Source organism: Drosophila virilis, chromosome 4, assembly GCF_030788295.1.
Source record: "Drosophila virilis strain 15010-1051.87 chromosome 4, Dvir_AGI_RSII-ME, whole genome shotgun sequence".
Lineage (NCBI taxonomy): Eukaryota > Metazoa > Arthropoda > Insecta > Diptera > Drosophilidae > Drosophila > Drosophila virilis.
In genome coordinates, this window is record NC_091546.1 from 19,136,370 (window position 1) to 19,162,528 (window position 26,159).

General features: G+C 38.4%; 1 protein-coding gene across 4 annotated transcripts in view; it reads right to left on the bottom strand.

Moving 5' to 3' along the window:
* Positions 1 to 26,159, bottom strand: part of stai (stathmin) — a 69,494-nt gene that overhangs the window by 29,701 nt on the left and 13,634 nt on the right. Inside the window, exons 1-2 of one of the 4 annotated variants that reach the window (XM_032437587.2) lie at positions 12,789 to 13,354; positions 948 to 1,031 (exon numbers count right to left, since the gene is read on the bottom strand). The exons of 1 other annotated variant lie outside the window; for it this stretch is intronic. In XM_032437587.2, coding sequence (XP_032293478.1) covers positions 948 to 1,031; positions 12,789 to 12,867 — 163 coding nt within the window. In that variant the 5' untranslated portion in view covers positions 12,868 to 13,354. Of the gene's footprint in view, positions 1 to 947; positions 1,035 to 12,788; positions 13,355 to 26,159 lie in introns of those variants that run through there. 2 more of the 4 variants (XM_032437584.2, XM_032437582.2) reach the window with 2 other exon arrangements.

Sequence of the window (26,159 nt, forward strand, 5' to 3'; positions counted from 1 at the left end):
AAAATGTTGCAGCAAACCATAACAAATTATATTCAAGTTAGTAAGTTTGTCAGGGGCAGCACCGGGTATTGTCCGGCTAAAGCTACTTCATTTAGCATGGCGCCGACCAGACGATTTTGACATTTTATTACCTCACAAAAGGCAACAAAAAGCCAGGGAGCGCCTCGGGTGGATGATTTACTTGGGGGGTGGGAGGGGAGTTGGGTTCAGTTCAGTAGGGAGGGGCGGGGTTTGAGCCATGAGTCAGCTTGGCCAGCGGCGTCTACCTGACCGGCTTAGTTCTTTTTATTGTTGTTGTAAAAAGTTTTGTAGCCGCGAGGGGAATTGCCGACCATGTGGACTGTGTTCTGTTCTTTGGTTTTTTTCCCAGCTGCTTGTCTGTGGATTTTTTTGCTGCTTGGGATGTTTTTTTTTTTTCTTCTAAATTGCCGTTAGTAGTTTTTGTTAAGTTTATTAGACCTCGATGCTGCGTTTATAGCTGCCTATCAGGGCACAACCGCACGTACTGCCCATCAAACAGTTGCCAGGTCTCCGTTTGATCTATTCAAGCAAAAACTTGTCTCGTTATGCAATTAGGGGATGAAATGCAGGACAGCAATCGACTGGGTCACAAAATTGGCATCAGCCATATTTAGTCTAGCTAGACGACCTAACTTACAACTAATTTGAAATGAGCTGGCGGCAAATGTTGAAGGTCGAATTTATTTTTAACTTTTCTGTTTTGTAAACTTTAAATAAATATAATAAAACATTATTTTTTAAAATGATTTAAATATTAATATTGATATTAATTGATTAAACAATATTATAAATATTCAATAAAAATTATCTAAGACAACAAAATATTCAAGTTTTTTAAATATTAATATTTATTTTTATATATTTAAAGTTCGAATTCTTAAAATATATTTTGTGTACGTTATTTCCGAAATATTTTCCGTACTTACTTATAAATTTAACTTTCTTGTTAAGTCGCGGCTGCTTTGAGCGTATTTTATTATTTTTCTTCATTGGCGCCGATCTTCTCGATACTACTTTAAGTGTTGTCGCCAGTGTTGGTTAGCATTAGAAAATAGAGTTGTAGAAAATAGATTGCAACAAGTTAGCCAAAAAATGGAGGCGTTCTTTCAACATTAAAACAAAACCTTCGGTAACAATTCGACATGGCATTAACTTTCTGTTATTGTTCGCTGTAGAAATATTTATATAAATTATGGAATTGTTATTTATTATTTTAGTGCTGTCAATCTTACACAACACAAAGCAGCAAATAAAATAAATATAACAAGCAAAATAACGACAAAGTGCATAGCTTTAGCCAAGTGTAAAAAAAATCCAGCTTTATGCAAATCCAATTAACTTGTATTATGCAATCAACAAGCATAACAAACAGACTTAATGTCTGACTTATCTGTTATATAAATATCTGCGTACTTTTCACCCTTTTCATTATACATTGACAGCATTTTGTAAATTATATAAATTGCCAAATATGCTACGCAAACTTTGCCTAAATGCCTGGCTTAAACTATTAAAAGCTGCTTAAAAAGCCTATTAGCATAAATTCTGCAAAGTCTTCTTTGCAGTTTTAAAAACTAATAAACAGCTGCATTAATTAAGTTTCTTGTTTTTTTTTTTTTTTGGTTAACATTTCATTTACTTGCCGCATTTTCATTTACTGCCTTTCGCTTTGTGTACTTTGTGCCCCTTTTTGCTGGGCACCTTCTCACTTCTCCACGCCCAGCTGCGTACTAATTATAAAATTATGCTTAATCTAGCATAAAAAGCGAGAGAACCCGTCTTGCTTTAAAGGTCACAGGCAATATTTCACTTGGCCGCCTCGAAGTATGCTATAATCAACGTAATTTCGTTTATCAGACAACATAAAAGCGCCCCGCTACCCGCTCACCCTCTCCGCTCACTGCTCCATTTGGCATCTTAATAGGCACCCACAGTTTTGAGTTCCTCGCTCTCCCTCCCTAGCCCCTCGCTTCTCAGATGACACTTGCCAAAGTTTGGACAGGCTTCGACGCGTTGCTGTGGTCAGCACAGTTATTGGATGAGAAGTTTTTCCCGCAGTTGGCCCGAACTCCAATCCCCCACTGGGCCTCATAAAAATGAATGTTAATTTCTAATTAACGCTTAAGACGCTGGCAGCCGTCTCAAATGCCACGCCAAAGTTTGCACTCCAATATACAGCTGTCATTAGGTATCAAAATAATGACGATGCGCTCGCAGACAGGAGGCAGAAATTAAAGGCGGACATTGGAGAGGCGACTTGGCAACAGAGTTCGCTTCTCTCATGTTTAGCCTGATTCGGAAAAGATTAAAGATTATTGAATTCCCTTAGACTTAGACATTTTAATCCATAGTATCACGAGAATAGCTTTAAAACTGAGCAGCTAGTTCGCTAAAATAAAATTAGACGGACAATCTTGCCAATATTATCTCGGATGTTGATACTGATCTGGCATATATACAATACGAGTTCGGAAAGCTTACTCATATGCGTTACACAATATTAAAATTTTAGTCCAGATTTTTGGTATATGCACACATTTAAATACTATATTAATGCCATGAAAAGTTACTTGAATAGCGCACCTTGCGTCGAGCCTGACTGTCTGATTGTCTGCGAAATTTGGTACAGGGTATTTTCCAGTCCTACTACTTGACTTTAGCTTGGGCTTCGTGTACGTATAATTACCGCAAAATGACGCACAACTTTTGGCCATATGCTTCACTCTTGCCAATCAACCCGCTCCATTCCCTCATTGATCGCTGCACTGTCATAAAACTTTATGCCGTTTGCCAAATATTTGCATAAAACATTTGAGGGCAGCGCGCGCTCTTCACGCCCACAACAACATTTGTCGTTTATGCTTCAAACACACTAAACGTGTTGCCATAAAAATTCAATGTTATTGTCAGAATACTTGGGCGTAGCTGACAGTTGATTGTTGTTCGCTGGGCAGCGTCGAGCGGCACAAAAATAAACATGCAACCAAAGAGTTTGTTGTCAAGGAGGCGCGCGGTGTAGGGTGCGGGTTGAGATGGGTGGCGGCGCGTTTCGTTTTGTTTGCTTGAGGTAAAAGGGACCACAGCAAGAACAACAACGAGTAAAACAACAATGCCTGTCGTTCTAGTCACAGCTGTTGACAGTCGCTGTTAAAGTAGCTTGCTCAGCCCTCAGACTTTGTTCCTTAGTGCCGCCTGCTTTATGCATAAATATATGAATTCATTTTAAAGCAGCTTTTTAGGCGCACGCTGACAAGCATTTTTTTTATTTGCTCTTGACTTGAAAAACAAAAGCATAAATAAATAAATGTATTTTAAAGTAGCTTTTTAGGCTGAAAAGAATTATTTATTGGATCTTGACTTGCAACAAAAATGGAATTTCTTGAGTGTTGGAAAAGTCGTGTTTCTTAAGCTTCACAGTTCGCACCAATGTTGGAAAAGTCTTGCTCTTAGACAGAGTGAAATTTATATACAATTTTTGCAGTGTTAAAGAATTTGTTTCTTTTTGTAGATTTTAGTACTCACAATTCTTTTGCCATGTTTTTTACATCACTAGAATTGGAAAACACAAGCTTTAATGTCTTTAGTGTTGTAAAAGTCGTAATTCGCTGTATCACATCCATTTCTCACTTTAGCTAGAACATAAAGCCAGACAACGTGCCGGACAGTTTTGATAGATATGCATACCATATGCCAATGTCAGTTTCGGTTCTTACTCTTCCCCTGCCTCTTGTTCATCAGAATCATCCTCATCTTCCAATCCCTGTACCATTTCAGCTGGTACGTGCTTCTATTTCGTTGTCTGCGGGCGCCTAATGCAATTTTCTTCAACTTCTGCTTTGACTTCTGCTCCTACAGCTGCTTTTTCTATACATTTTCCGCATTCCCTGGACTATGTTGAGTTTCTATTTGCATTTTTTTTTTCTGTGTTCGCTGGTTTTCTTTATGCTTTGGCTTTTGTGCGCGCGAAAACTAAATTTGCACAAGTTATACCCTGTCAATTGTAGAAACAGCACAATGGGTTGTTAAAGGAGCAAGTATTGATATTCGATTGTGAACGCGTTCTAACTTCTCAATTGCAGTAACAAAAAGTACACTGTGTATATGGCAGTAAATGACCATTGTTTTTGTTTAAACGTAAACATAAAATGCAGCAAGTACATTTTTCACACAAAATTAGATAGTTGTGATTTTACAGGGTATCTATCATTGTATCAATACAAGATATAATATATAATATATATATAATATATATATATATATATATATATATATAATATAATTTTGTCCCACAATTATGCTGCAACAGCATTTAATCTTTAACTCAACCGTTAGTTCCAGGCGAAACGCATCTAATTTACAGGGTATCAAGACCGTTAATACTGATTGCTCGACGTGTGTGTATGGAGTGGCTGGAGGCACCTCCGGGTTGCTGCTGCTACTTGCTTATGCTGTTCATGTCAGGTTCACGACAGACTTGTCGCTCACTCACTGAGGGGGACATTCACGCTGTTAAATAATTCATTCATTCATTTCCACTCGTGAATACTGCCCCCACCATTTATTTGGTCTTGCACTATGGCATCAAGCATCTCGACAATGACACTGACATTTGTGCATATTGCGCTTGTGTTTGGGTCACTGCGACTAGGTTGGCGGGCGGAAGAGGGCTTAAGTTAGGGTTAAGAATGAAGTTTAAGTTTTATTCTCTGTAAGAAAAGTGCACTCAAGGCAACATCGAGAAGTTGATTTTAGCAGGGGATTTAAAATTGAGCGTCGAGCTAACGAGCAAGAGGTGGACGGTTTAAATTCGACAGCAATTTTCCTTTTTTTTATATATATTTTATAAGTTTTGTGTCTGCCTTAAATTGACGCCTTTTTCGATCAGGCGATGCCAGGTAAAGTTCTCTAGTATCATATGTAAAGGACAAAGGGCATCAAAAACAATACAATAAACATGCTTGACACTGTTTTACATGCAATTACTGGAATTCATAAGAGTCAGAGAGGGGGAGGTAGAAGTCAAAGGCCAAAAGACGATAGGGATTACGCCTACAAAAAAAAAGGCAGACGCAACTGAAATAATGAAGCCCACAGCTATTCACACATTACTCGTTATCTCGGAGCAGTCAGGCGGGACAGACGAGTTGGGCGAGACGAGCGGGACACGCCGCAAAGGGCGGAAGGACACGCATTGAGTGATGATGACTTTTTGGCGGGGACCTGTCATCTGGCTACATAACATATATAAACATACTTTTATCTGTGGAAATTGCGCAAACATTTAAATGTTAAAGGCACTTGCAGCTGCTGACCTGTCAGCCAATTTGTTGACTTTTTGTGCCTTTCTTCGACTCGCTCTCGCTCCATCTCTCTCTCTCTTCGACATTCTCTGGGCATGCCAGGAATTCGCCAAAATATGCAACCTCATTAATTTGTTGGCCTTTGGCCGAAACAAAAAATGAAAATTAAGTAATGTTATGTATGCGTCTGTTACGTGAGAGACATGCACAAATCTTGTCTAGCACAATGCTCTAGCCTACTGGATAATATGGAAAAATGTGCACGCTACGTGACAGCATGGCCTAAATAGTTCTGACGCCTTCCTGGCATTCTCTGGCAGCTGTGACAGCCTTCTGTTCCGCTGAAGAACTTCAGAAAGTTCTGAGCGGAAGCCAATTTGATTAGCTTGTATGGCAGCTGAGTTATGTGAGATGTTTCGCCAGTTTTGGTCAGTTTCTTGGCCATAAAATATGACCAAATTGTAATTTAAATAGAGATTGAATAAAGCCAAAAAAAATTAAAAAAATGTTTGTATAAATATAATTGTAAAATTGAATGTAACTTTGTAGCTAAGACCAAACTTTAAGACTTGATTTATATAAATCAGGCATGAAGTTCTCTGATTGTCTTGATTTATTTATCTTATTATTCATAACTCATTTATGTAAAATAGATCTAAGCATCGCATTACTTTCAAAAGGGATCCAGCAAATATTTCACATATCTTTGGCATTTTCTAATTTATATTTTCTCAGTTGAGCATTCTCACTTTTGTTCACAATCCCTAAGTTTTCTTTTTATTTCTGACAAATGTTTTACTACTTCTTTTCTTCTAATGATTTTACTGTTTCCTTCTTTAGTCGAAGTTTCAACAATTCCTTTATAAGAGAACAGCATATATACCTGCATTTTTTTTGTGTACGGCTTTTAAAATTGCTTCATGTGTGAGCTTGAACGAGAAAATTACGCATCAGGGAGTCCAAAACTCTCTGCTGTCCAGGCATTATTTATGACTTTCGACAGTTTGATGATATACAAGAGCTTTGTAAAAGCTGTAGCCGCTGGCAAGTGAAAATACGAGAGTGTGTCAAAAAGAACAAAAAAAAAAAAAAGAAAAAACACACACACACACACAAAAAGGACACCAACATGCACTTCATTCACGGACAGGACTTTGTCAAATTTGACAGGGCTCAAAAAAGCTGCACACACAGAAAACAAAAATGTCAAAAGAGTAGATTATGTAAACATTTATGGTTACATATATAACTGACTGTTTTTATTTATTGTGCAGCTTTCCCTCATCAAACAATCGATGGACAATGTAAAATTTACATCGACAGAACGCATAAAACAATGGCATATCCTTATTTTGCAAACTGTTTTTGAACTCCTGACAATTCTAACATAAATTGACTGGGCTCAACATATATAGAGCTTTTCTTAAAACACAGTTACCCCCATTGAATTAATCACTGCAAGCTGGTGCCTTTTCTTTTTTTACCAGCTCCCATCTCAGTCAGCAATTCATTTCCTGTCGATACTGCTGAAGGATTTCCGCTTTACTTGGCTCAACATCATGGCCCTAATGAGCCACCCTTCAGTATGCATATATATACGTAGTATATATGTATATATCGTGTGTATATATCGGTAAGCCAGCTATTATTTCTACTCACAACAGACCTTGCTTGAGTTCCTCGCCCAACTTATTTCAAGGACAGCTCTAGAATGTTAATGGCTGACAAATATTTTTATTTTGTTTTTGGTTTTTTTTGCGCAACATTTTCGCTTGTGTATGTTAAGTACAAGTCACGCAAGAAACGTGTATAGTAGACCGGTTGATATGTATACAATGTACATGTTTGTGTATTATACAATTTGGCTTAATTTGCTACACAAGTGTGTTTATATAATTTTTCAGTCAATCTAGCCGCTAAGCAGCTGTCAAAGGTCCGTTTTACAGGAGGGTTGTCTCGGCTGGTAATTATAAGACCTAATACCGTAGCCGTAACACCAGCTATAATAATTAAAATGGGGCTTTGCGAAGCTTTGTTGGCGTGCCGATTGTCAGCAGGCGCCTAAAAGACGGCAAAGGAAACAGAAAAATGCCTTAGGTAGATTCAAATTTATATAGCTACTTAAGCACTTACTGAAAAATCACATTTATACAGATTTAAACATGAAACAAAGATGAAAGTAAATGTCAATCAATATTCCAGAAAACCAACCTTATACCCCGTATTTAAACGTTAGTCAGACTATAAATATATATATAGGACCATTATATTAATACTATAGAAAATATTTTTATATAATAATAAACATTTCATGAATATTTTCGAATTGCAATACACTATCGAAAGTAGAGAGCAGGGTATTAGAAACCGGCCTTAGATTTATCAACTTGGGCATTTATATATATTATTATAAATGAATATGTATGTGTGCAACATATTGTGGTCTTCATATATGCAGCATGTGATTTGTTCCCAGCACAGCAGCTGTTCATGGATACTTTTGGCAAATGAAGCACATTCGCAAAGTTAATTTGAGTTCAAATGTGTCTTTCTCTACCGCTCTCTCCCACTCTATCTCTCTCTCTCTCTCTCTCTCTTTACATCTGCCTATCCCCATCTCACTCGCTAGCGAAAGTAATTTGTGGACATTTACAACACATGTTTAGCTTTATGGGCGGTCCAAATCCAACTAATCCATCATATCAAATGCCACGCCTTACACACACACACACACACACACACACGCTCGCATTCAGCCGCAAGCTGTCGAGCAAATTTGTCGCATCACGCATCCAAAAGATGCATCAAATTATATTCACATTGACTCGACTCGACTTCATTTGCCTGTCGCAACGTTCTGTGCAGCAATTTATCTTAATTGATTTACGCCCAGAGCAAACCAAAGCAAATGGCTCAACTATAGCAATACTATGAGTTGAGATAGTTTTGTGGTGCTTTTGTGTTTGCAATTAAACTAATTAGTTTTGGATAAGCAAAGGCGACTAATAAAGCATTACATTTTGATTGTATTTATAGTTTGTATATATATTTGCCTAAGATCTGAGATTTCAAGAGTTTGTGACCCGAAATTCTGGTTGTGATAAGCAGTTTAGATTTATAATTTTGTATTTAATATATAATATAAAATCATAATTTTCAAAAGTGCAAGCTCTATTATGCCACATTTGTAGTGTTTTTTTTTCTATTCTTTACCCACTTTCATTTTATCTAAATTTAAGTTTTTGCTAAGTTTTTAGCTGTATTTCTATGCCCACACATTATTTATCAGATCAGCTTACACTGTTTTCAACTTGATGGCAAACCAAGCACACATTAAATTTTCTAGAATTTTGGAATGCTGGCTGGCATTCAAGTCTTTACACATGCCACATTTTAACACCAATTCCAACAATTTGCAGCCCCTTCCGTTGCCTGCGCACAATTTGTGCCCCAAGTGCAGCAGCAGCAGCAGCAGCAGTCGAAAAAAGCATTTTGAATTGCAATTTTGTAGCTAGGAAATCTAATTTGCCAAGCCGAAAAGCAAAGCGAACCCCAACAGCACAACCCAAACCAAAACCCAACCAGGCGAGGCCATTACAAAGCGCAGAGATGTGAAAGAAAGAGAGAGACTGCGATAGCAATAGAGAAAGAGAACCGGAGGAAGATGCTGAGAGACATGTGTGCCCCCAGAGCACCAGCACTCACAATTAGAGGCGCCAAATTAAAAACCAGCAATTTCAGCTCTAACCTTGAGCCAAAGGCAAATCGTGGTTGGGGACAGGTTTGTCCCCATTGCTACCCTCAAAACGAAAACCATCTCCGAAATTAAGATGCTTCCATACATACTCACATACGCGAGAGTCGCTGTGTCTGTTCCATAAATTAGACTTGTGTCAAATGATAATTGAGCCGTTTGCCTGTCAGTTAATGTAATTGAATTTACACTCAAAAAGAAACTCAACCTGAATAAAAATGATAATTATAATGTTAGTGATAATGATAATGTTATATGTTAATTGTTAATTGTAATGATAATGATAACGATAATGATAATCATAATCATTATGATATTTATATTGATAACGATAATGATAATTATAATGATAATGATAATGACTATGATAATTATAATGATAACGATAATGATATTGATAATGCAAATGATAATGATAATGATAATATTAATGATAATGATAATGATAATGATAATGATAATGATAATGATAATGATAATGATAATGATAATGATAATGATAATGATAATGATAATGATAATGATAATGATAATGATAATGATAATGATAATGATAATGATAATGATAATGATAATGATAATGATAATGATAATGATAATGATAATGCTAATGATAATGATAATGACTATGATAATTATAATGATAATCACAATGATAATCATATTCATAATCATAATGTCATAATAACAAAATTAATAATAAGAATGATAATCTTAATACCAATATTATTAATAATAATTATAATTTTAATAATATTAAAAATGATAATAAAAATGATATCCTAATGATTTTATTCATGAATCACAATTTCTGGTCATTTTTGAAATTAAACGATTATAATTTTGCGATTAACTATAACAAACTTAAGTTTTTCATAAATCCAACTTTCAAGACTCTGCTGTAGCCCGTGAAATTTCTCATTTATTTCAGCTCATTTACTTTTACTGGGAACCCATTTAAAATGGGTATTATATCTTTTTCACACGCGTCAAGTGCAAATTGAGCTGTTTTATTTTGTTTTTGTTACCACAACAGGCGTAATTAGGTACAGTTACGCGGCAAGATTTATAGTCTCAGGCTGCAAGCATGCAAGGGGAATTGTGAAAAATACCTTCGTCAATTGAAAAATGGCTAACACGTGTGGGTTTAAGATTGGGAAGAAGGTAAACGCATGTAAGTAATTTGTTGTGGTCTGTGTCTCTTAACTTGCTTGTCTACCCTAGAAGGGGCTACGTAACAAGGCACTTCTGACTTTCCAATGTATACACTGATATATTTATATGGAGTAAAGCACAATTGATAGTTGTAGTTAATAAGTTGTAGAATGAAAACTATAACTTTGTTTTCAACACGATCTTTTTAGCATATCTTTTTTTCCATGTACATAGTTCCCAATTGATATCTAGTTTTTCGCTCCATATTTCATTTATAGCTCACATTTTAAGGCTAGTTTACATTTTCAATTTTTTTGGTACTAATTCCAGCCTTATTTTACGAATACGAGTTCTCCAAAGTATACCGAAATTGTAATAGATAGCATTTGAACTATATGAAGCTTGCTTTTACATTATTTCTTGTGTATGGCAATGTGTTTCCGCAAAATGATTTTTACTGTTACCGGGTTTTCTTTAACTTTCACCTCGCCTAGGCGAATTGGTTTCCGCAAAATGGAGTGAAAGTTTTACTAACAAAATTAATTTAGTATATCTTTTAGGGTATTTCGTCGTCATCTGCCTTTTATTTTTTTTCATATTGCCCACCTTCTGTTTTTTTTTTTTTTGCGTAAGGTGCCTATGTCAATAAATCAATATACGCCTCCCACTGTCAACGTCATTGATTGTGTGTGTGTTTCAGTTTCGACTTGGGCTTGGGCTTGTGCTTGTGCTTGTGGCTGTGCTCGTTGGGCCGTGTGCATATTGCGCAATCATTCCGTAGTCGTATGTGCGATTGTTTGCGGCGATTATTGCATTTTAATAGCCCAATACAATATAAATAAAATCATCGGCATAACTGAGTTGTGTGCGAACGCCATTGTCCAGTGGCCCAAAAGGGCATGGATGAAATGTAATGCAGACATTCATATGCATTAACACAAAAGAAAGGCGTTTGAGGGCGCTTTAAGGCATGGGGCTAAAATTAAATTCCATGCCAGCTAGGCTATGTGGCATGCGGCATGCGGCATGCGGCATGACTCATCGCTGCCGGCTGACTGGCGCCATGCGATGTCATGGCGCGGGGCACCATAAAATGGCGGCAACAACAACAACAACAATGGCCAGCAAACAGTCATCCACGAAATTGTTATTGCCTACTTGGTGGGGCATTTAGTTTTGCCTTTCCACGCGGCATCGGCAAAAATCAACGTCATATTGTTTGTCTTTTCGGTTTTTATAGTTAAAGCTCGTCCCCTTCTTCCCTCGCTCTCTCCCGCCCACTCGTTGACGTTGTCTTTCTAGCTAAAATTGATTTTCCCTACCAGCGCCAAGGAAAAACGAATGGAAATTTCGCTGAGCAGCTTGAATTTTTCATCAGGCATTAGAATACATGTGTGTGTTGGTCTTTCGTGCTCTTGTTCTTGCTCCTGTTGTATTACATAATTGTGTTGGGCCTGTTGATGACTTAATGGGTCTCAAACTGCGTCCTTGACTGTTGCCAGACAGCATATGAGGTGGCTGGCATTTTGATTGATGACCATTCGATATTTGATTTGCTTAAAGACTGTGATCCAATAGACGATTATTCGTGAAATAGCAAAAGCAAATGATGAAAGATCTGTCCCATACTCTATATAGTTAATGTATAACAAATGTCTTAGTCATCTTTTTTAAATATTCCCACACTAAACATCGGCTATTCAATGTCTTCTTTAAGCCCATCTTACCAACTAGAGTATTCTATAGGCTCATAAGAGCTTTGCTCCTCGGAGCGTGTATAGATTGTATTTAATGAAAATATATAGAAAACAGCAAAGCTGTGGTCTCCAGCCCTAGACATAACATACAAATACATATATCATGCTGAGGTTGAAGAAGCTCTTAACAAAAATAAGTCAGAAATGTTCTTCAAATATTTTGGTCAGACTTAATTGATTTGAGAATTGTAGTCCGAAATTGTTTTAGGGCTGCTCTTAAAAGTCTTCCCCTCTATGCCCAAGTCTTTTACCTTTGGGCTCTTAAATATGATTATTGCTACAACAATGCACCACTTCAGGAGCCTTCATCAAGTGTTCTGTGGAGCTCTTGAGCTCAAATTTGTGTGCGCCCTCGAGAACATTGTGCGAGCAATCAAAAAGTTGAGTGTGCAACAAATTGAACCTAATTCCAAAAACTGCAACACAAAAAAAACTTAAAGGTCAACTCACAGAAGGGTCAAGAGCGAACTACAACAATAACAAGCTGGGGAAATAAGTTCGGGTCGAGAAACAAGTTTTTGCCATATGTACGTGAGTAGTTTAAATAAAAATAAGTGTGTCCTTAGCTTTAGTTTATTGCATAGCAGAAAGCCTTAACAACAAATAAAAACAACTAAAGTAAAGTTTTAAATTGCGTTAACCTGCATAGAAAAGAAAATAAACAATGTAAAAAAAATGACTTTTATATTTAGTTAGTAAAAACGCCTCAGGTCGAATTGTTACCAATTTGTATAGGTTTTTGGTAGTAGCATGTTTTCTACTACTATTTCTACTACTATTTTTGTATTTATGTTGGCTTACCCGCTGGCAAAATGCCCGGCGCACGGCAGGTGTGGCAGAAGCACTGCATCACCGAATCGCGTACTAATCCAATCAGCATTTTGATGCCTTCTTATGGTTGTTTTCACCCCTTTTTTATAAATAAGTATGTGTTTTAAATATAGTTTTAGTTGGAGTTTTTACTAGTTGTTTGTTCGGATATGTGAATTTTGGCAACTAAATTTGGGTGTTGCCCACTTTTGAGAGCGCAACGCACAGTTATTAGTTTGATTTAGTATTTAATTTAGTATAATTTATTTAAAAATATTTGTTTACTATAATTGTCTAACACTTGCAATTTTGATGCGAATATTTTGATAATTTGTGCCGCGCTAAATAGTATGCTACGAATCGTTTGTATTTGTTTACAAAACACAGCGGCGTTTTATGTTGTTGTTGTTGTTGTGTTTGTTTTATTCTTGTTTTGCGTATTTGCTTTTAGTGCGTTATTTCAGCGTCTTGGCTATGACTGTGGAATGCAAGAAGAACCAAGACAAAGAGAAACGACGCTAACGACAACAGCACGAATACGTAACGAGCGCAACGAACGACGAAGACAAACTAAATTATGTCGATGTTAATTTTTCAACAGCAGGCGAACAACTGACGACGCTGACGCTGGCGCTAACGTTAACGTTGACGCCAGCTGCGCTGTCGCTGTCGCTGGCGTTGGCAAGGACAATGCATATAGCAAAAAGGACAAACCACTTTGGGGCGCAACAGAGCTGGCGGCATTCACAACAGCTCCCCCAAGACACAAGCCAACCAAAAATAGAAAGAGCGCGAGCGAGATTCAGAGAGCGCAGCTCCGCAGCGCAGACTGAGCCAGAGCTCGCGTATATTTTGTGGGGGTGGCTTGCTGCTGCATGCGGGAGCGCGTGCTTTCGTAGTCAAATACAAGGGTTGACCAGAGCTGAGCTTTTTATTAAGTTAGCAATTAAATTTTTAATTATTTCACACTATAATTTGCATGAATTTGTTATTAATTTCTATGATTATTTTCATAGAATTTAGCAATTCATAAAATTTTATGGCAATATTTATCATTGTCGACCTTGCTGCGCTACCTTAATGTGCGAAATTTCGAAAAACAAATTTCGAAGCATGCGCCGTGAGAGGCGCAGCGAACTTTTGCTGCTTTTCGCGACTGCGACAGAGTCCGAATTCAAGAGAGTAACACTGCAGAGACAGTTATTTGAATGCAGTTTTGCTGAGCAAAGAAAGCCGGTTAATTTTATAAAAAAAATTAAGTTTTCGAATAAATTATAAATATCGAAAACTACCAATTTATAATTAAAATAATTACGTATCGATGAATAATATAAAATGTGCAGCAAAATTAATTATTTTTACTGTGTGATGAATATAATTATAAATAAAAATATAAATTCAATGAATAGACAATTGAAATATAAATATAATTATAGATAAGTCAAATTTAAATTGTTAAGCTATTCCACATTTTCAATATACAACATACATTTGGTAATCATTAAGAAATTTAAACACATGTATTAAATATACCATTTCCAACATCTTTCAAAATTCGAAAATTCGAAAATTTTTGAATGTTTTTTGTTCTGTCAAAATTTACAGCTGGCAACGCTCTTAGCTGCGCTCAAAAGAGAGCGTAAACATTTTCGGCAGCGTATGCGTTTGGCGCTCTCTCTCTCTCTCTCTCTCTCTTTCTGTCTTGCTGCTGCAGGTTGTTGGCAGAGTCGAAAAAACGTATTTTCGAATATCGAAAATATATTAACTGCAATTAAATTATATGGCAAGAGTCGCTCTCAAGCCCGCGGCTGGCGACAACAACTGGCAAAGAACAATAAATAAAGCTGCGATGACTCAAAAAAAGCCGAAAACACGCAGAGAGCTAGAGACACAGAGAAAAAGAGTGAGAGAGAGAGAGAGAGTGCAAAAGTGGAGAACAGTAAAAATATCCTTGGCACAGTAGTATGAAGCTGGCGACACGCCGGCCCTGTCGAAAGGCGGACAAGGATATAGAGCGGCAATTTAAATAGCAGAACGGCGCCAGTGCCGAGAAACCAAGCCACATGGACCCATAGCAGAGGCGTCTCGGTGTGACGATGAATCACAATGGGACCTAGGCCAGAATCGGAATCAGAGTCAGAGTCAGAGTCAGAGTCGTAGTTGGAGCCAGAGTTTGGGCCATAGTCCGAGAGTCAGAGCTGGGAGCTTGAGCTGGCGGCGCACGGCCTGAGGGCCTGTCAGGCGACACTCTCGCCCACACAATGTTCATGTCTGGAAGGGATGTCTAGCGAGGGGGGGGGCGCAGGACAAAATATGCAGCTGGAGGCGGGAATATCATGACAGCCGCTTGTCGAAGGCATCGAAGCACACAATGCTTCCTACAATATTAGTTGTTGATTATACTCAGGGGGAGCTGTTAGTTGAGAGGGGGTGGTAAGGGGAACGCTTGGGTTACGGCTTTCTCGTTTTGCATTTGAATTGCTTGGGAAATCATTTGCCGGCAAACACAATGTGAATGCCGCCATCCGTCCGGTGCGCATTGATGTGAATGTGTCATGCCACATAAAGGGGCGCGCTTAAAAGGGGGGGGGCAATAGGTGTAAGGGGAGCCACACACATGCATGCACATATAAATAAACATATTATATAATGGCTGCAAAGTGTGAACATTTGTGTGTTAAACGGCCAACGGTTTAACACAGACAATTGTGTGTTAAGTGGGCAAAAGGTATTTTAATGATTGTGTCAATGCACATGGGCGGGGCAAAAACCGTGGGGGGGGGATGGGTCAATTGGGCAATATAGCCAAAGTTTAGATTTGCAATTCAGCGGCAAACTTACAGAATGTGCGCTGGCAGGTGGCCATAAAATTCAATTGGGTAAATAAATGCAAATAGCTTACCTGAAAAGAAAAGAAACAAATAATGTTATTTAAAAATTTTACAAATTCAATATATATAATTATTGAAATATATATCTAATTTAGGCTGAAGCAAAGAGTTGTTTGAATCAAATTAAATTTAGTTTAAATCTTTTGAAAAAATTATATAGTTATAACTTGTGAGAATACTAAAGCTGTGTTCGATGAAAATATCTCGGAAAAACAGAATTATTTGCCATAAAAGATTTACATTTTGAACGACCTTTCCTATGTCAGCTATTTGAAATAGTTGTCTGAAGTTGATAAGATTTTGCATATATATGAGGAGCATAGAGAAAATAATAAATGCCGAGTTATATTAAGATATCCTGATAAACAAAAAAGTTTTTCATACAAGTACCTACATTTCGACCGATCGTTCCTATGACAGCTTATGATATAGTGGTCCTATGCCATTTTTTTTTTTTTTGAAGAAAACTATAATACTTTGAGATTAGTTCGCATGAAACAAATAGACGAACAGACGGACGGACAGTCAGACACAAGTCAGGCTTGACTATATCAACTGGACTGCCGATGTTGCTCTAGAATATATATACTTTATGGTGTCGTATATGTATGCCTTTATGCATTACCCAGTTTATGACAAAATTATTATACCCTCAAGAAATAGTTGAGAGTTTACAGAAAATTAACTAGTCTATACATTTTAATAAGCATAAAATCATTTAAAATTGGCTTTTTATATAAAAACAATAGATTTAAATGTGAGCGATTAATAGCTAGATTAATAATAGATTAATAGCTTTAGTGGCATTCATTTGCGTTTCAGAGGCCAACACGTGTTCAGGGGTGTCAGCGCCAATCGCTGGCTTCTCTATCATTCCCCATCATTAACCATTAGCTACGACATCTGCTTGGCAATTGGCAAACATTTGCGTCCAACTGTGGCTCCGGTTGCCACGTTAGCCCCTCGGGCGAGTGGGGCCACTTGGAAGAGCCTGAGTTGAATAGCTAACTTAATTACATCTAAGAGCTGTCTCTCTCCCTCTCCCACTCGCTCTGTCCCTCTCTCTCTCTCTCTGTCTCTCTCTCTCTCTCTCTATCCCTAGCTACATGCAGGCTTCTCTCTCTGTTCTTTTTAATTGAAATGCATTTCTTTTGCATGCTTTATTGCTGTTCCTTCGTGTATTGCATTTAATTAAGCAGCTAAACATGCTGAGCACTCGACGTTGACGATGACTAAACGAGTCTTTCGAGTGCCGCAAGTTGCAAGAACCAGAACCGCAAATCATGTGCGGACCTATGCAACCTCGTATCCAAGCCCTGCCTCACCGCCCCCTTGCATCCACAGTGCACATAATTATGCAGCACTTGGGCCCCACACTAGACGTGAAATTAACTGCTTAGCTTAGAAATGGAAATCATAATATTTTCTTTTGGCACAACACGGCGTATGAAGCACGCAATGTTTGCACACTTTGGTCACACTACTCTCTATTCTCTACAGATACGCTCTCTCTCTCTCTCCCTCTCTCTTTCTTTCTCTCACACACACCGCAGTTCGCTTTGCGTGTGCCGATTGGCACCACGTGCCGCCTGCCGCCCGACATGGCTTATCCATAAATTTTCGCATGTTTCTAAACCAAATATGTACATTGATCCATTCTTGTATATATATATACATAACAGAGGGTTGCGCAATGAGTTTCTGTTGGTTCAGTTAGTCATATATATCTGTCTATAAGGTATATTAAGAAATCGCTTTTTTTTAATAAACAAAAATTGATAAATTTTGAATATAATTATTATAGTTAGATTTATAGCAGTTTATTTTATAAGCATTGAATAATTGATCGATTTTTTAGTAGTTATTTTTGCATTAGTCAGAAAGGTTTATTATCCACTGAATTTTATATATTAAATATTTTATTGAAACTAAAATAAGAGGCTATATTTACTGTGCACATAACTATTGAGGCAGTTAAACTGTCATATTGTAAATTTAATTCCAAAAAAAAATAAAATAACTATGTTAATCTCTTGAGCCACCCTCGTTTTAGTTATTCATATGAGTACACAAGTACTTTGTAGTTTCAGTGTCTGCTGCCGGCTGATTTCGTCATCACTTCAGGCATGAGTCACAGCCTCGACAGTCACTTGCAGTGAGAGTGGGTGGGTCAGCGGAAGGGGAGGGGGAGGGGGAGGGAGAGAGGGGAGATTCGGCAGTAGGGTGCACACGCCACTAAAATGTTGGCAATAACAACTGACGCCGTCGTCGCCAGCGTCGTTTCTTATCTGTTTTTTTTTTTTATTTTCTGTTTTGCGCAAATATATATGGCCAACCCCCTGAGACTGCAGCCACCCAAAACTAGTTGTTGTTCCTCTGCTTGCTCTTTTTCCTCCACTTCCACTTATACATCTACTTCTTCGGCTTGTGTTTTTGTGCTTTTTATTCGGCTTGCCGGGCCATGCAACATTAACAGCTGAGCGAGTTTGAAGTTCGATTGCATGTTTAGGGCACATTTCTGAAGGCAGCTACTTTTTGGTTGGCTTTTTTTTGGCTTTTTTTTGCCGCTGCCTTTTAGCAATATTTATTTTACTTTTATTTTTTATTGAATTTTCAACTCTGGCTGGATTCTCACCTACTGCTTGAGCCACTGTTTGTTTGCTCTGCGTGACATTCAGCTTGGTCGGGAGTTCGCATTATACACCCTATTTTTAATAGGGACATAGGGTATATTCAATTTTAACAAATTTTTACAATTTTAAAGAGTTGAACATCGCGAGCTACACTTTAGTTTTAAAGCATTTTGCTTTATACCCCACTTTTACCAGGGAAGAGTATATTTTTTGTTAAGGTTTTTCGATATTTAAAGAGATAAATATCACAAGCTGCATTTTTTATAAAAGCGAGTACTACTGAGTATCTCATAGTCGTGCTTTGCTGTTTGCAACGCTTCTCCTTGTTTTATCCGTTGTCGTCGCCTTTTGTTTATTTCAAAATTGAATTTTCGCCATTTTATTCTGTGTTCGTTATGCTGTGCTCCTTGCATGCGTTTGCCATTTCATTTTCCATCGATTTAAAGTTGTCAAGCTCTCTGAATACCCTGCACGCTAAACGGCATATTTGTTGCGCTAGCAAGTTTGTTAAATGTGCATTTTATTTACAATTGGAGGAATATTTCATACGGATAACTAAGCTCGAATATTTCTCTTGCTTTTAAGAGCCATTTAAACATGAGCAGGGCTTAGAATTCCCAAAAGGTTTTAGCACAGACTTTATGAAATGGTTCGTTGGAAATTAGAGGTCTGTCTTAAATCTGGGGATTTGTACAGCTAAAGCCCCAAAACTGAATTACATCTATAAACTCATTTAGGTCTTGCTAGAGCATTAAAGCGTAAGCATAACATTTTTCACATTTTCCTGCTAGTTATCGTTGGGTTTTCTTTGGATTTTCTTTTCGGTAGCCACTTAATGGATTTTCGCCCCGGCGGCAAACAGCCACGTCTGAGCTTGTGCTCGTGAAATTTTGAAGTTGTCGCGTAAAAGGAAATGATTTTTTGTTGTTTGTTGGGTCCAGCAAAGTTTTTCGACAGCAGCAACTTTGCAGCTAATTTGTTAGCCAAGCAAACTTGTTTGATAGTAAAAGAGCTTAAGGTAACAGCGTGTCATGGTCAGGGACTCGAACCTGCACCCACGCCCAGTCACTCGATTTCCCCACATCTTCGGGCTATAATCAGCCCAATCAGTTGCCACAAGCCCCAGTACGATGCGCACCTCAAATCGAATTTGCAGCCCAGACAAACACACTAAACATCGACTCACAAACACAAACAGGGAAAACATTGACAATGTCCTTCGTACGCTTTACAGGCACGTACCACGCACTCACACAAACACACACAGGCTCACACATATTGCGTCGTTTACTGGCAAGCCGGTCTTTATGTAGATTATGATCGGGCATTGTTTGCCGCAGCTGCCACTGCAGCAAAAATACGCCTAGTCATCGCCAGTGTTGTCCTTCGGCATTCACAAAGCGCCGTCGTTGCGTTCCACAGTTTAATGAACCTTCGGAAATATTCTGTAATTTTCACAGTCCTTGCGAAACAATAGCCTATAGAAATACTTTTAATGCAGACTGACAACTACCAAAATCCTAATCAAAGCTTATTCGATTTCTAGGCTTAACTAATTTTAATAGATCTAAAACCTTGACTTTGTTTATTTATCCTCTGGCTCCGAGGCTGGTCACAAGAATATATATCTCATTTAACGAATAAATTTATAGTCTTGTGATTCCCTCTCGCGATAGACATTCTTAAATTTAGTCATTTTCAAAAAGGAAATATCTTTATAGCTTAAACAAAATCAAATCAAAATTTAAACTTGTTTAGTTTGCTTCTCTTTGCTTTAGAGGATTTATGTAATATGTCCTGGGCAGTTGGCCTTAACAACGCTCCACTGAGCTGGCCAACTAGCCGGGCAGGCAACATGGAGCAACTCCAGCTAGGTAGACGAGTCAAGTGCCATCTTCCTGGAGATTGGAGGAGTGGAGTGGAGAGGAGCGGAGAAGGACCACCCACCGCCCAATGACGTGGCTGTAACTGAAAACCAATTGCCGGTTTTGGACTGCAGCCACATCACGTTTGTGTTGGCTGGCAAGGAATAAAGGACGCCAGGAGTTGAACGACGTTGCTTGCGGTTTAAGCCAAAGTGCAAGAAACCGAAATAGGAGCGCGGTTAAGGGGTAAAAGGGGCAGAGGGAGGCGTGGCAACCGCTGCTGGTTACCCCACGGGCTGTCGCGTGTAAGACAACACCAGCTGCGGTGGCAACAATAAAAAGGATCAAAGGGATAAAATGTCTTGCGAGCAAGCAGCTCGCAAAACTATGCAACGCAAGTTGCACAAGACATCGACGGGGCTGGAATATTTGTTGGCCTGCTTGCTGCTTGCTGGTTGCAGCTGCCATTGGTAATAGAGTAATTCAATATTGGGTGTGGCAGCAGCGACCGCCACACACTCGCACACACACACACACTCAAGAACCACACTCAAGTTGCATGTTATTGATTTCTTTCCGGGCGACTCCGCGCCAGCCACTTCATCAGGCAGCAGCAACAGCAATACTTTAAGGCCCAACAATGGGCCACGTTGACTGCTGCTTCTTGCGCCTTCACACTTGACAGACAGACAGTGGGCGGGTGCTTGTTATTAAAAAAGCAAAACCAACAGGCATTATATCGTGCCGATATTCAACATCGCTGCGAATCCTTTACTAATGTGGGCATAGGCCCAAAAGTCAGAGGCCAAGTCAAAAGAATGTCTGGCAAAGTAAACTACTTGAGAGTTGACGATAAACGCGAGACGTCGGCATTGTGCGAAATGATGATGAACTTAGGGACGACAGCCGAAGCTGCGAAGTGGGCGGGGTTGTAGGCAGCTGAAGAGTCTGTGCATTTCTTAGACGAGGGCTTGGCCGCATGTATTTTCTCATGTGTCGCTTTAAAACCAAACACAAACCCAGCGCAGTTTTCTCTCTTTTGCAAATTAAAACCATTTTTTAACGATCGTCTTTCTATGCAATTCTCATGAATTCAAGTAAGTCTGAAAGGATCTCATGCATTGAATCCCAATAAATGCGATTTCATAAATTATGTTTACAATATTATAAACTATATATTTGAATAAAAAACGCCTATTTATATGTAATATGAAATCTGCCTTAAATATGTTTTGAAATGCCATGAACATATTTTTCAGCCCTGGTTCTTTTCAAAGACAAGTTCAAATATTTTTATTGGTATTTTCTTTGCAGTTTTCTTTTTTTTTCTGTTGCTTTTGTTATTGTCTTTTGTTTGCTGTCGCAGAAACTTGAAACGCCGCTTCATTTTTTCCCATTTAGACACGTACCCAAGTTGTCGGCTTATGTTTGCAACAACCCCCCCCCCCCCCCTCATTTCAATCGATATTGATGAGATAACTTCCTTTGGCAGGTCCCAAGTGTTTGACTTTGCGGCTTAACGACAGAGAGATTATTAATAATATTTGGGCTGAAAACGCAATTTCAGGGATTTAAAGAAGTTTTAGCACAAGATCAAAAACTGGCCAAATCTCTTTTTTATGGCGCCGCTTTTTGAGGTCAGGCTCGAGTATGAGTGGCTGCCAATGTGGGTCAATGTATGGTTTCTTTTCAATTTATGCGCCTATTTGTCAAAAATACTTCTCTCCGATTGGCGGCATGCCAAAGTTCCAAGTCAAAAAAAGGCAAAATAAGTCTTCACTTCTTTGCACATTTTTCAATTTAGACAATTCCGACTGCCAGCCACGCCCCTTTACATTCAAAGGGGGCGAACATCGAATTTCGCAGTTGTGACTTTGCGATTTGTCTATTTTTTTTTTTTTTTTTTAATTTTTTTCATGTATTTTTTTGCATCACAACGCACAGCAGGATTTATTTGTGCAAAAATTATTTTTATGCTTGGCTTTCGTAAAAGGAGCAAAAAGATCAAAGCGGTTCTCGAATACTCAAACTCCAGAAATTAGTTATATAATGTTTAAGCTTTCTTTTCTTTCTTTCTTTCTTCAGCTGAAGAAAATGTATTTGAGAGCTATTGCTTAGAAAATTAAATTCGTATACGTGATATTTTGACTTTTCAGACTTGAAATCACTTCTACATTGTGATAATAACTTCAGAGCAAAAATGCCTAAGTTCAGATATAATTTGATTTTAACTAAAACTTCACTTTACGCTCTTCCATTTAGTTTCTATATGTATATTTTAATCTATTTTATTTTTTGTTAGAATGAAGATTTCTAAATTAAATAAAAGATTGAAATCTGGGCGAAATAGAAACAACTCTTTTTATTGGAACACCAGCGTTTGCTATGGCTGACTTATTGTAGTTCAAATTGCGTCAATTCATCAAATTTTGCCCTTTTGGTCGATTGCGTTATGGGCGCTTGGGGGAGATTTCCACATGTTTCCATTTTTAATATACCTAAAACGTTTTATGACTGCCAACCAAAGACACGCAGCACTTGAAATTCAAACGTTTTTTTTTTTATATATATATATATATATATATATATATATATATATATATATGAGTATATCTGTCTTTTAATGCGCATAAAGGGGGCGCGAAAGGGTCAGAGGTCAGGTGAACCCTTCGATTTTTGTGCCCCGTTTGCTTTAAATACTTCTTGCTTCAAGTTCTTGTGTGGCTTTAAGTCGCAGGAAAAAAAAACAGCCTGTGATTCAATTTGCAGGCACTGCGTCAAGCATTTTTATGCGATTCCGCGTTGCATTTTGTCGACGCCATTTCCCTTAGATTTTTAGTGCCTATTTCCCGTAGAGGCCGTAAAAACGTGCAGGTAAGAGCAAAAAAATGAAAAAGGACGCTCAAAATTGTTGTTGAAATTGTTTAAAGTCATTCGCATGTGTAAAAGTTGGCGTAGAAATATAAAAATAAAATGAAGAGAGAAAAAAACATATATATTTTAACGCGCACAACACTTGCCAGCATGCGTGTGTGTGCGTGTGTGTGTGTGTGTATGTGTGTGCATGTCTGCTGCTGGGAAAATGCCCGTTTATGTCACTGGGGAAATTTACGTGCTACCCATCAACGTCAGCAGCCAGAATCTGCTGCACCATAGACCACGCACTGTGGCTGGCGTTGCGGGTTGTCTTCGGAATTGCGAGAACTTTGTGTGTGTATTGCGGCGAATAAAGTTTCATATTAAAAAGTAGTGCACGCATCAGTGCTTGAATTTTTACAAAACATATATGGGTATCATAGAAGAAGATATAGAAAAACTACATATACGGGTAATATGAAAGAAGCTATAGAGGCAGAACATATGCGGGTAAAAAGAAAGGAGAAAAAAAAGTTAAAAATAAAAAATAAAAAAAAAAACAATTGAAACTATTTGCCTCATTTTTAAATTATATTCTTCCTCCAATATGTGAAATGCCGTCTTGCATAACTTCGGTATTTAAAGTCCGATCCTTATTAAATATTTCGAGGCCCAAATATGGCACCCAATTATATCCAAAGCGCAATCTTTAATTATTTTCCAATTTTTTTCAGAAACGGGTCGAGATATTCCAAATGTGAAACATCTTTTACGCAGAAATTTTACGCAAAATTTTAACTTTGGTTTATCTCGCTCTTAATATCTTCGAGCAATCTAAAGTTAACTCAGGAATCTTGAGGGCTACTTTAGATGATATTAGATGCCGCGTTTTATTGTATTTGCGCCGCTTGGCATCCTGGACATACAATGAAGTTGTGCACGTTGTAAAAATAAAATTGTGGATTCGAAAGCCGCAAACAGCTAAGCTACCATTTACCACAACTTCCGCGCAACTCGACTCTTGGCTAACTGACGGACAGACGGACGAATTGACGAAAGAACTGCCCGGGCGGCGGCGATTTTTTTTTGTCCCTGTTTGACGGGATCAACTACCGCCAGGTATGTAGCAGGTTTGTTGAAATAAGAAGCTTAAGACAATTAATTGAATTTATTGCGTATTTCGTGCGTTTATGGAAGTTGGGCGGCAGTGGGGGGGCGTGGCACGCAGTGTAAATAGCTACGGGAAGCCACATAAGCAGCGACAGGAAAACAACAAGCACGAGAAAAAAACTAAGGGATAAATAAAACTATGCGAGAGAGAAGCGAGCCACACCTGTAAATAAGAACCAGCTAAAGTTTTATGTGTGTGTGTGCGTGTGTGTGTGTGTGTGGCAGAGCGGGGGTTGGGTTTGGTTAAACGCGTGTCTAGACACAAGAGCCAGCCGAAAATATTGTGTTGGCCTTAAAGTAAGCCAAGTGATGGCTATTTGAGACTTTCTTTTCCCTTTTTTTTTTTGGTCCACTCTTAAATTTTGTTACCTGTTTTCAAGCTATTTTCAAGCTGCTCTCACCTCGGCCAGCAATAAACCTACCCGTAATGCGAAAAATTTCATAATTTATTTATGAATGCAGCTTTTACTTGTTTTATATATATTGGGGGGGGTTCGTACCCCTCCCCAGCAAACGGCACCCTACACCTGTCCAGTATCCCCCACTTGGTGCACGTGACGCATTACGTGCAGTGCGTCGTGTAACGTGTGTTGTGCACACACATCATTATTAATGCATTCGCACACGTAACCCGGTAAGCAAACAGCTTTGGGCAACAACGTACAGCTCCAAATAAAATAAAAATCAACCCCCCAAAGTGATTAGGGTAGGGTATGCTGACTTTGGCCATTCCCCAATGCCACTTGTAGCGCTGGCTCCTTTGAACTCTTGAACTTGAAGTGCGTAATCCTGCCTCAAAGGAAATAAATATTGCTCAAGTCGAAAGTGACAGACTAATCGATACCCTGTTGCTAGAAATGTGCTGCCAGCCGTGACACAGGACATATAAATATGTTAGTTTAGATTGCTCGAGCTGCAGTTACCCTGTCTTGGCTTTTAGTGCTATAAAACTGAGTTCTTCAAGTTGTTTAAGTTTCTCTCTTCTGCGACCTTCTCAACTACAGGGTATACAACGATACTTTGATAGGAAATTTCGTTAGGCTTTTGGGACTGCTTACTATTATGTGCCTTTAATTTTATTTATTTGTTTTGTTTTCCCTTGATGAAGTCAAAGTCCAGCTTAACTAAGGCGAGTCCACATAATGCCGGCGGGATCAAGTTTTTTGTTTATTTTAAGTTCTCTTTTTGTCTTGTAGTTTGCCCCAAACGAACAAATTGAATGCGCATTTTGTTTTAATTTACATAAAGGGTTTACGAAAACGCTCGTAAAATGTCATTGGAGCAGCCCTCAAACATGCGCATAAGATTACAGCAAGTCACATTTCGGTTCCTTGACAAAAAAAAAAGAAGCAACAATATTGAACATGGAAAAAACCTTCAAAGTTTGGACGAGTGCACACAGCAGCCCGGCCCGAAGCTCGTCCTGTGCTCGTCTAGACATCGTCTGACGTCCGGGTAATAAAAATGTATATAAAGGTGTTTCTGGGGGGCAGCCCTGGACAAACGATGGCATCGTTAGGCGATGCTGCCAGTTTGATTTTATACGCATTTTTATGGCTGCATTAAGCACGGCCGACACCGACACGTCCTGTCAGAGCTCCAGCTGGGGGGGCTGGGCAGCAACAGCAGCTCATGTCGTTTAAAGGACACAGGTTGCAATTAGGAACGATACGAGTTTGCTGCAAAAGTAGCTAGCTTTTTTTTTGGCAATGTAAACAGACTTGAGCAATTTATATTTGATTGTGATGTAATCTTTATAGTCTATCAATGGAAAACAAATACCAGAACAAAAGCTAATGTCAAAGACAAGGTTAATGTTAACTTAAAATATAAATGAAATTAGGATATCTTCTCAAAAGCCTGATTCCTAATGTTATATGTGCAACAAGTGGATAAACTGCCTGGCATATTTGCACAGCACTTAGAGCAATAACATGATCAGGATAA